Below are 11,734 nucleotides of genomic sequence, written 5' to 3'. Positions count from 1 at the left end.
CCAGCTCAGGACGAGATGGGCTGAGCAGATTATGCCTTAAGGATGAGTGGCACCATGTTGTTGCCAGCCCCACGGCATTAACAACCTTCACCCTTCATCCTCTCATTCCCTGCATCCATCCCGCTCCTGTAACACCCAATAAAACAACCCATGTTGACCCTTCAGCTCCTGACTGACGGTCCCTATCTCCACTACTCCTCTGCACGTCTACGAGCACCGTGCACAAGCATTGCTGGCTGCTGTATGTGTCTCAACAAACAAAAGCAAACAGCAAAAGGGCTGGTGTTACCCCCCACGCCGTCCCACAGCCCCCACTTACAAGATCTGCTACCGGCGATTTCTTCCTGTTCTGCTTTTCCACCTCAACCTGCATTTTGGCCATGGGCTTTGCCATAGCCAAGGCCATTTTGGCTTCAGCTTGGAGCTTCTTTTGCCTAGTGAGGAAGTCCATGTCATCGAGGGACTCTGACTCTTCCTCCGTCGTATCTCTGTCGGAGTAGGACGAGCTCTGCTTGCTCTAGGGAAGCAGACGTGCAGCCATTACAGCACCATCGCCCCAACCGTGCCACAGCAAAGTTTTCTGCTAACTTAATATATTTTTGTACACTTACAAGTGGTGTCATTTCTACAGAAAAGGTGAAGAGCACAGATTTTTTTTGAATTTTAATCCACAAGACTATCTTTAAAAATCAGGAGTAATTCCCAGATATGCCCCTGTGACTATTAATAACAACTTGAGTACTTCAGATGGAAAGAGGAGCCAAGATCAATAGGTGTTGAAGGGACAGACTGGTTAAGCTGTAGGAAAACAGCTGGGGCTGTGGCATTATATTCACAAAGGAAAAGACAGGAGAGGAAAGCTGTTGGGAGCTGATACTGTGTCATATCCATTACTGCCCTGGCAATTACCCAGGCCAAAAAGAAAGGGAGGAAGGAAGGAAGAAGGAACACCTTCACACGAAGGCATCTGCTCTACAGCAGCTCTGTGCAAGCCAGGGGCAGTATGCCATCTGCCCATCAGCATTTCACATGTATTTTACTGATGGCTGAAGATTCTGCTCTGGGGTTTGGTGTTGCTCTTTTAATAGGATCAGCTCTTTATGAGCTTCCATTATGGATGGCCTCATGGTTTCCATGCTCCCAAGCCTCCGTGGGATGAGTTCTTGGACCTACCATGGGCGACAACGGTGTGTCCAGGCTGGTTTCTGTCTTGCTGTCGTCGGCGTCGCTGTCCTTGTCGCTGCCGCTGTCGTTCACGAAGCAAATCTGTAGGTTCATCCCACTTTGTAATCTGCGGGGGGAAAGGGAGAGGTGACACTGCAGTCCCCTTGCACCAGCTCTCCCCACCATGCTGACGGGTTGCATGGGCAAGATGCTGGAGCACCGTCAGCAGTGAGTCGTTTTGAAAGGACACTGTTGTCCTGATGTTGTACTGGCCTTAAGAAAATATAACCATTTTCACTTTTTTCCAAGAAGATGGTTGTTCCCCCACCCAAAAACTGGGCCAGGACCACCAGCCCATGGCGGCAGGGCATGGGTGAGCTCCTGCTGCTGCCCAGAGCTGCCATTTCTGAGCTGCAGTTCAACGGGGGACTGGAACCTCAGCGGCATGGTAATGGTAATGCTTCTACCACCATCTATCGATGAACTTCAGAATTGCCGAGACACTGCAGGGCTTTTGTCATCACGGGTGGCTGTATTATTACATTAAATAAAATACTATGTATAAAGTGTATATATTAAATTTATTAATATATAAAATGCAAAACCACATTATATATAAATTTATAAAAATATATAATATTATTAAACTATATAAAATAATGTGTTAACAATTGAAACTATTTATTCAGAAGAGTAATAAGCCTGTTTGTGGCCAAGATGCACTACTGTACCGCACAAGATTATTACTCTGGACTGTCTGCTCCATCACCTGATTTGGACAGGTTAAGACCACCCAAATCCATCTCTCTGGGAATGCTTTTCTCTGGACACAGTGGCTCAGGGCAGGGGCATCCCAGTGCAGGCTGAGAGAGGGAAAAGAACTTCTACAGCTGAGAGCATCCCAGCTTTTGCTCCCACAGCAGTTATCCCCAAGGCCACTGCAGAGCAGGTCATCAGCCAGGTAACACACATGTCACTGGTGCTGGCTGATGCCCATGGAAGAGCCTGGCACGCCAAGCTCCAGGTGGACCCCACGGCTCCCTCTGCTCAGCCCAGCCTCCGAGAGCAAACACGGGAATGGATTTTTTGGACAAGAATGTGTCTGTGAAAGCCCCCACTGATGCTCACACTATCAGCCTTCTCGGTGGATCATACTCAATCACTACTTGCTGAAGATGGGGGAAGCCCCCCACCCCTTCTGTTGCCTGTTATTCCTCATTTCCAATGGGGGGGCTTATACCAGTACTTACAGACAGCAAACTCTTATTTTCCATTTATTTCAGTGGAATTTCTTATTCACTATTACCATAAAATAGATAGCATTAATAATAAAAATTTTTTACAGTGAGGATGGTAAAACACTGGAACAGGTTGCCTAGCGAGGTCATAGATGCCCCATCCCTGCAAACATTCATGGTCAGGTTGGACGGGGCTGCGAGCAACCTGATCCAGTTGAAGATGTCCCTGCTCACTGCAGGGGGGTTGGACTGGATGGCCTTTAAAGGTCCCTTCCAGCCCAAACCATTCTATGTTTCTACTCTATAATTCTGCACAAGCTCTTGAGCCATGGTAGACAGACATGGGTACCCAGGCCAGGGAGCAGGATGTACCCTTGGCTCAGCTTCAAATTGCATTGCGCAGAAAGGGCAGAGCAACTGCAAAACATGGGTCTGCAACTCGCGTGCCTTTCAAGAGCATGACCCCGATGCCTGAAACCCAGCAAATTATGCTCTTTCATGTCATATGCAAGCATAGTTTTATTTCATACACAAGCACAAAAATGAGAGTAATGGTCCTGCAAGGGCTCCTGTAGGTCCTGTAACAGGCAGCGCACAATATAACTATTAACGAAACGCCAAAGTGTTCAGGTACAGCTGGTCATTTCTCGTGGCACAGCTGCCAAACCCTGTCGTGTAGCGTTAATTAGACCCGCGCTATAATTACAAGACAGCGGCTCCTGGTTTAGCTGTAACTACACAGAGCAAAACTGTTTTCCCTTTCAAATGACTTGCAGCTCAATTTAATTCCACAATTGTACCTCTCTGGTGTAATAACAGTACTCCTCCTGGTTTTACGCCTCTCTCAGACTTTTTTTCTTCTCCCACACCATGGCAACAGGTAGATCTTCACTCCCAATGTGGGAGGCGTTCAATGCGTTCCAAGTGCCATGGGTTACTCCCAGCAGCTACATCTATAAACAAGCCTTTCTGGAGTATATTTGATGTAGAAATTTCAAAAATCAGAATAAGTGAGGTATCCGTGCTATGCAATGTCCCAGCCCCAGGGATGGAGCCGTGTCCAGTGAGCAGAGCCTGTGCGGAGCACGTGGATGTGTGTGGGGAAAGCAGGAACCCATGTTAAAGCTCATTTTTTCCATTCTCTGGTGCTTTCTGCATGCCAGATTAATTGCAGCCCTGACTGCCCTCCACTGCCCTGCTGTCACCAAGGCTAGCTATCAGCATCAGATCTGCTTCCAACGGGCTGCCACCCCTCAGACCCCTAAAGGAAGATGTACTTTCACAGAGCGGTGGTTTTTCACCAACCATCACCACGCTACCTGACCCAGGACTGGTGGGACTGTGGGACCATCCTCAAGCCCTGCCCTGCTTTGGACATGCAAGTCTGGCATTAAACCAGACATCAAAATTCTCAGTATTTTGCAACTCAATGTAAAGAACTCCTTGGAAAACAAAATGAATCAACTATTTTCATGACAATAACTCCAGTTGTGGATTCACATTATTTCCACCACTGTTTGTGGTCTGCCCAAGTCCAAAGGCAATGCTCAGTTCAGGACAGAGATCCTAAATGAAAACCTAAAGGAAACCTAACCCAGGAAAATTCAGCTCATTTGCTTTATCCTCTGAGCACCCAAATATCTATTCTATATAGTTTTAACCTAATATTTTAGTATATTACTTACAATTATTTACATAACAGATACCAATTGCATTTAGAGCGTAAGATACTGCTCTAAAACAAGGAAAATTCAAGAATAAGGTTGCAAGTAAAAACTGAGGTATCCTCTGAAGGGAAGTGTCTCTGGATGTCCCACTGGAGGCATCTCACACTTTGCAGCCTCCAAAGAGGTTTTGGGCTGCGAGGCCGCCTGGCTTACCGGGAGGAGAGGCTTGGCTTGCCGCTCTTGCTGCAGCTGGTGTAAAGTCCTGGGCCATCGTCGAAGAAACTGCCCAGAGCCAACTTCTGCCTGATGGACTCGCGCTCATTCTTCTGGGCCTGAAAGGGAAGAGTGACAAGAAAGGATGAAGCTGCCGGTCACGCAGGAGGAGAGTTGTCCCACCAGCCCTGTCGCCACACTCATGATGCCCAGCATCCTCCAAGCTGTCTCCCACCCTTGGGTGGACCACATGGTCAATCCCAACAGGGAAGCCCATCTGCATCTCTCTCTCTCTCCATGTATTGATATATATCTATCTATAAACACACACATCTGATGTACACATCTGATGTACACATCTGATATATACCTAACACATACATTGATATCTGTACCTATATCCATATACAGCCACCAAGACCACACTTGCACCATTAGGATCTTCCACTTCCCTGAGCAGCCTCCAGAACTATACAATCCTTCTGCCAATGTACTCAGACATCTATTTTTAGCCATCGCCATCAAATTATCCAGTTTTAAAAACGTATTTTTACATATATGCTTTTTTTGAATAAGAGCAAGCTACAAAGTGATTTGAAATTAATCACCGATCAATGGTTACAGAGATGACTGTAATCAATGCGTAATAAATGAAAATCGCAGATCTAGATTCAAAATTAGTACCAGTACTATCGTGCTGTCTGTCACTAATGGATTATGTGCCAACTCTGACAACAAATTCATACAAGGCAGCAAGTTATTGATAGAAGGAACATTCTGAAGCCCTCAAACATTTCGTTTTAAAATAACACATCATACCCGATCAAGAATACACAACAAAAGAAAACATAGCAGGCAAGCATGGGCTGCTTCCACGGTGTTAATTAATATAACTGTGCTTCCCATATTTCACCTAACTAAAAATAAAGCACCTTTTCTGATACAAGGAAGTGAGATATAATGAAATGCCAATTATTAACTTCAAATAGCTAATAATTTAATTCCAACTCCAGTGCTGACTACATATGTGACATTATCACACTGCCCATTATATTGTCAATCCCTTACCAAAATACATACTTCTTTTGTAACCTAACTCCTTTTATTTAAAATATTAAAAATAAACCCCATGGCATCAAGTGGTATTGAGTTTTCGGGTTCAACTCCCAGTTTCTGAAGTTCTACCCAGACCACCCAGCTATGTTTTCCTACTTTGTTTTCTCAGGTTTCAATAATTGATGCCTCGATCACATGGAGTAAAACAGCCAGCCCTGCTGGCGAAGGTAAAAATGAGTGAGAAATATTTTTTTAACAGACTGAAAGCAGAGGCAGGGTTGTCCGTGCCGGTTCCTCATGCTGCCCATTGCACGATGCATGTGGGCATCTCCCGAGTGCCAGCTGCATCCCTCAGCGCACCGATACTTCATCAAGCCACGGACACTTAGCCTCCACGTTTTGCCTACTCAGATGATCCTCTCTCACATTTTCCCACCTAATTTCTGATTTTCCTTGTGTTCCGACAGAAAGCAGGAGCCCAAAGCACATCTCCTCCACCTCCTCCTGCCCGGCCAGGACAGCACATCCCACCCTCCATGCCAGCTGGGACTCCCTCCCTCGGCATCGTCCCCACCTACTCTGTGTGTGCTCAGAACCACCCTTTGCGTTACAATACACATAAATACAGGCACGCTTTCACATCTGTACCCCTTTCAGATGGGGCTGTCTCTCCAGATTTTTTAAAATTTTGTTCCATTTCCCACCGAGATGGCAACTGCTCCCAGTTTGACATCTGTATGTTTAATCAATGTGCAATTTGTTTTCTCCACCAGGTCATTACTGAGGATACTAAATAACACTGCTCCCCCAGGACTGAGCTCAGAATATCCCATTTTATAAACCAGACACAGGCTAATGACCATAAAGAAATCAAGAGTCCTATTTGTTGTTATTATAAAATAGGGAACAGTTACTAAGAAATATAATATACCTAAGGGAACTGGACTTTAGGCTTTAGATAAATTACCCAACAGCTGCACTATACATCCTGAGTTGGGGATTGAAAACTGTAAATTGAGAAGGAAAATTGCAAGTGGTTTTTTTGACTATCAAATACACTTACTTGGTATATAAAAAATAATGGAGCAAATACTCAAAATGCAAAGGTACTAGCAAGAAAAACATAAACCCATGTTATTTAAACGTGTATTTTGACACTGAATCAAAAAGTGTATGTATTTCTGAAAGAGGGATCTGGTGTAGAGCTGAAGTCTGGTTCAATTATTTTAAACAATAGGCTGCTTTTTATTTTAAGGCAAAACAGTTTGGGGCGGATGTTTTTCTTCTTACCATTGACTTTCCAGTTTGGAAGGTCAGTAGCTACCTTTGTTTAAGTGCACGGATAAAAACACAACGTCAGATTAAGGCTGCGACTGCCTCCATGTGAAACGCTTTACACAACCCTTCCAGTAAAGGCAAATTTCCAGGAGAGGTTCAGCCTTTCCCCCCCGCAGACACAGCACTCTGCTTCCCCTACATCGCCTGCTGTAATTATTGCTGTTGATAAATCCATTGCCGTCACCTCGACGGCATCTGCAGATCATACACAACCATTTGTGCTCTTCACCCCCCGCCTCCGACACATGCCAGCGCCCAGCCTGTCCCCGATATGCTGAGACACCAAAAAATGCCACGGTTTTGGTTGAGAGCCTGAATTTATCCAATATATGGGTGATGCCAGAGGCTGTCCCTGACCGACCGACCTGATGCAGGAGGGAGAGTGGACGCTCACGGCAGCAGGCACAAGATTTCTGCAGTTTTCCGGGAAACGGAGCCAAGTCCATACTGTGTTTTTTCTGTCCCTTAAGAAGTAGTAGCTGGGCTGCTCTTTTCACTGCGTACCACTCCACGCTATTTAGCAAGCAGGCACCTGTACTAGCACCCAGACATCACCCGAAACAGCACATAAAATTGCACACAGAAGCATTTCTTTGGCATTGAGGTGTAGCAGCAATTTGCCAGGCTCCTTGTGCTCCGAGACCCCCCCACCTTGGGTAGAGCAGCCAGCCCCTAATAGTGGCTGCTGATGGCACTTCTGGAGTTGCACTGATGGGTACCAAACCCGGACTGAATACCAGGTGTGCTTTGCTAAGGGCGCTGCCTTTCTGGAGAGGGAAGAGTCTAATCACATAGTGAATTACAGATTAACGGGTGCCAGAAACACTTTGGCAGGACCCTGTCCCAGCCGGGCAGGGCCACTGCGCTGCGAGGGGTTAAAACGCAGCGAGGTGGAGGCTGGATGCCCAGGACATCCACAGGCACCAAACAGGGGGCACAACCCAGGCCACCAAGGCTATTTTTGCCAGAGTCTGTCATTACCAGCCATGGACAATTACTATATTTAAAGTTCCAGACCCGTAGGCAGCGCCTTGTTTTATCTCTGTAAAGTACTGCGGCTATTACTGGATTTAACAACAGAAATTGTAACCACCGAACATTTGTTTTTATTTCCTTTTTCTTCACGGTGGATTTGCTGGTCTATGCAAAACCAAGTCAAACTGGTGTATCTCAAGCCACGTGGCAAGTTGCCTTAAAATCCAGGGGTCTCGAGGTATGAGAACATGTTTGGAAATATCCTGTTACGTTTTCTTTATGATAAAGTGATACGGAAAATGCAGAGGGGGGGATGGTTTGCTGCCCCGTGCCAGTGTGTTAAACACCGCCGAGCGCTTCCCTGCTCTGGCACCCAAAAGCCAGCACCCTGGGAGGGTGCTTGGCAGTGTTTTGGAAGGTCCCCTTCCTGCCAAGAGGGCAACTGTTGCCAGACAAAAGGCTCCTTTTTGTCCCTTACCTTTTTATAACTCCCCTCCCCGGCCGGCAAGGCTGCTTTCCTGATGACGTCACCCATGCCATCACTCTCCCCACTCATCTCCTTCGCTCCCGGGTCCTCACGTGGCCGGTGAAATGCTCCCGCCGGGGCATCTCAGTCCTTCCTCGGCTCTTCAGTCGGCACCATGGGATCAAGTGCTTGCCCCCGGAGCCAAGACCTGTGGCAGCCCACGGTTCCCCGGCTGGGATGCTTCCCCGGCCCCGCTCGCCTCCTGGCTGCTCTGGAGCACCTTGCTTTTCCAGCCACTGCCAGCGCCAGATAAAAATAGCCCTGAGCCCTCGCCGGCTACACAAGGGCAGGAAAAAACCCGGTGTCTGATGTCAAAATCCGAGCCCGGCGGCACAGTCACGGCCAGAGGGGGCAGGAGGAAGGGGCTTTCTCCTGGGGTTTTCACCGTGGAAGTTATCCCAGAGGTTGGAGGAGCTGCTCACAGCCAGGGCAGCGAACGCAGGCAGAGCTGGAGCGGTCCACAGCCCTTGCACGGCCGCTCGAGGATGGGCAGTCACAGCAATGTCAACCACAGGATGACATTTTCACGCTTTACAGGAAAAACACCAGAAAGGACCCCAAGGAGCTATTTCTTGGCTAAAATGGCTTTTTCAGGTGCAAAAAGAAGTTTCTAGGAATTAACCAACAGAGCTCCAAAAGGTGTTCAGCCTTAACCTGCCACCCGTCCCGCAGGCTTGCAAAGCCTGGGGACCACAAAACTGCCTGGTCCCAGCCCAGGGGTGGCCAAGCATCCCAGCCCCAGCTCCTGGGGGGACTCTGTGGGCTCAGCAGCCCCCAAACCTGCACCGCTTCCAGCTCCAGCTCGCGCCTCCAGCAGTCCTGCCCAGAGAATCAGGCTTCATGACACAGCCGCTGCCTCCCAGCCCCACACAGATCCTGCTCAGTCCTTGCTGAGATCTCATCTCTGTTGCACCCGTATGCAATGTTTGCTCCGGGTGGGCAGCGAGAGGCAGAGATCCCATGCTCCAGGCAGGCATTTCGATAGGGAATCCTTAGAAAGATGGAATTTATGCCACAATGTCTCAGTGATCTTCAAAACGTGACACACCAGCAACAAAAAGTACTGATTTCTGGTGCGACACAACTATGCTGCATGCTAGATGAATAACTTAATAGCCCTACGAAGTTTACATGTTTAAATGATATATCCAAGCCATGTTGACATTATTTCAGCTAAAATGCATTATTTTAGTTAGATTACTGGCTCTAACAACATACAAATTATGCATCATGGCATTATTCTATTCTGAAGTTTCAGGAAAAAACAGTAATAACAAACAGGATTGTTTAATTCCATTCTTGTCCCAGGACGCTGCTTTGCAACTATAATTCCCAAATGAAACAAAGTTGTTCTCTGGATATTTCATTATTTTTAGTTCCCCTCCACCATTGACTCATTGTGTCCCTTCCTGCCGTTGCTAAATTAACTTCCTCTCCCGGCCATGGGGATGGATCCTGACACAATAAATCCGGAAAAAAAATAATCCCATAGCCTAAGAGGAAGGATGTGGTGACCAGGAGCACTGGGCTGGGGGCTGAGCCTGCAATTTGCCACATGCTGCCCCCTCAAACTCTCCTTAGCCCCCATGCTGCCTCCCCAGCTGGCCGAGGCGGTGAGGGAGCCCCAGCCCGGTCCTGCTGTGCCCGTGGTACCCAACACGCAGGGGGGGATGCTGCGCGAACGCATGCTACGTGCAAGCCACCCCTCTGAAAACTGACATCAAAGTCACCCCTCAAAGTAGGAAGCGACACAGCCTACTGAAAATATATTTAGCACTTTTCACCCACATTTTTAAAAATGTTTTATCCCCCGTTCCAGGCTTCAGGCCAGCTCACCTCTGCCCTGCCCTCTGAGCCAGGATGCTCCAGGACCGGCCTCATGGAGGGGCATCCCCTGAGCGGATCCCACAGAGCTGGTCTCAGTCGCCAGTGGAAACCCTGCTTCCAGCAGCTGCCTCATTCAAGGCAACAAGAGAAACCAAATCTGTTTAAGAAGCACGACTGGGAGCCCCTGCACCCCCGTAAACATTGCTGGAGGCATATTTGGGTGCCCTTCTTGGTGGCCAGGACCAGACCCAGCCCTGCACTCCTGGGAGGGGCATCTTCCCACAAGCAGAGAAAAGGCCAGTTTAAACTCTGGATATCAAAAACACAAGACAAATGAATTTTGTGGTTGTCTCAGTGCAGGAACAAAACCCTTTGGTGTTCAGTCCCTTCCCCACCTGATGCAAAAGGCCACTGCGGGCAGACGGACAGCACTGCTGCCTGCACCGGACAGACAGACAGCCAGACAGCCACGACTGTTCCTCTAGCAACCGGCCTCCGCTCAGGATGCACACACATCATCTGTTGTACGTAGAGGGTTTAAATTAAAAAAAAGCAACGATGGGGGCTGCGCGGTCAGGTGCGCTCCACGTTGGCATTGCTAGCCAAGGATTCCTCGCACGTCAGATTGCATCAGAAGGAACCCGGCCCCCATGGCCACAGCAGCAGCCAACGGCAGCGCTGGCACGGGGGAGAGGCGGCCACGGCCACCTCAGCCCGGTTTGCTTTTTATAGCGTGAAGGGAAAGCTCAGAACGGGTGTATCTGGAGCAGGTCAGCTGGGGCATCCCTACGGCAGGAGCACATGGCCACGGACCCGGCACCACAGGGAACACACTGGCCGGGATGGCAGTGCTCAAGCTGTCCTTAAACAAGGTGAGGAAATAGGACACATCAAGTTTTATGTGTTTTAAACATGCACTGATTGCTTATGGACAAGCAAGTAGCTAAACTTAACTCTGCTGTGCGTATGTAACGTTGCTTGAATCAATGAAAAACGCCCTCGATACTGTTGGGGCATACTCCATTGGGGGAGGACACCCCCCAACCCCCTCCCCCTGGTTCTCTTTGGGATCAGCTCCCACACATCGCCGGTTACTGAGTTAGTAGATAAAACCCCCAAATTCCCAGCAAAGGTCAATGAAAGCACTCCGAGCACCCTCCCTGCCAAATCGGTGTTCATGGCCACGGGGTGCTCAGGCCAGAGTACTGAGGTCACTTCCAGATTCGCAGAAATCTCAAGGTTGCCAGAACTATTTCACAAAACATTTGGTTTACTGTAAAGGTTGGAATAAATCTCTTCAGAAGAGTCCGTTCACAGCACAGCATCCTTCCAGCGCAGAGCAGCCAGCACAAGGCACTTACACCAAGTCCCTGCAGATTTAGGGATGAGACAGACCATGCCCTCCTTCTGATGATGCTTCCCTGAGCTTTAGCACACCGCGTGCTTTCCACCTACTTTGCAGAGCTTTTTTTTTGATCTCTGCCTAAGCAAGGCAGCCTTCAGCCTCAGCTCTCTAGGTTGCAGGCTTTATTTTATTTTAAATGGTTTGGGATGCAGGGTCAGTGTGCTCGGCCACACGAACCGAGGTTCCTCCACCGTACCACGCTGCAGTGCCCCTCCAGCCACAGGCGAGAGGCCGGGCCAGCGGCTCTCAACTCTGCCAGCGCTCCATGGTGGGTTTTGTGGGTGGGTTTCGTGGCATTTGAGGTTTTCTCCAACGCCCGTCTCTT

General features: G+C 48.5%; 1 protein-coding gene across 1 annotated transcript in view; it reads right to left on the bottom strand.

The window, feature by feature from the left end:
• The window catches only part of LOC104122326 (schwannomin-interacting protein 1), an 11,728-nt gene extending 3,521 nt beyond the window's left edge, over positions 1-8,207 (bottom strand). The window contains exons 1-4 of the mRNA XM_009634435.2: positions 8,130-8,207; positions 4,283-4,401; positions 1,174-1,291; positions 320-517 (exon numbers count right to left, since the gene is read on the bottom strand). Coding sequence (XP_009632730.2) covers positions 320-517; positions 1,174-1,291; positions 4,283-4,401; positions 8,130-8,207 — 513 coding nt within the window. The remainder of the gene's footprint in view (positions 1-319; positions 518-1,173; positions 1,292-4,282; positions 4,402-8,129) is intronic.
• Between the last annotated feature and the right edge of the window lie 3,527 nt (positions 8,208-11,734).

This window comes from Egretta garzetta, unplaced genomic scaffold (assembly GCF_000687185.1).
Source record: "Egretta garzetta isolate BGI_Z169 unplaced genomic scaffold, ASM68718v1 scaffold172, whole genome shotgun sequence".
Taxonomy (NCBI): Eukaryota; Metazoa; Chordata; class Aves; order Pelecaniformes; family Ardeidae; genus Egretta; species Egretta garzetta.
This window is presented reverse-complemented; position numbering and strand designations above follow the sequence as displayed.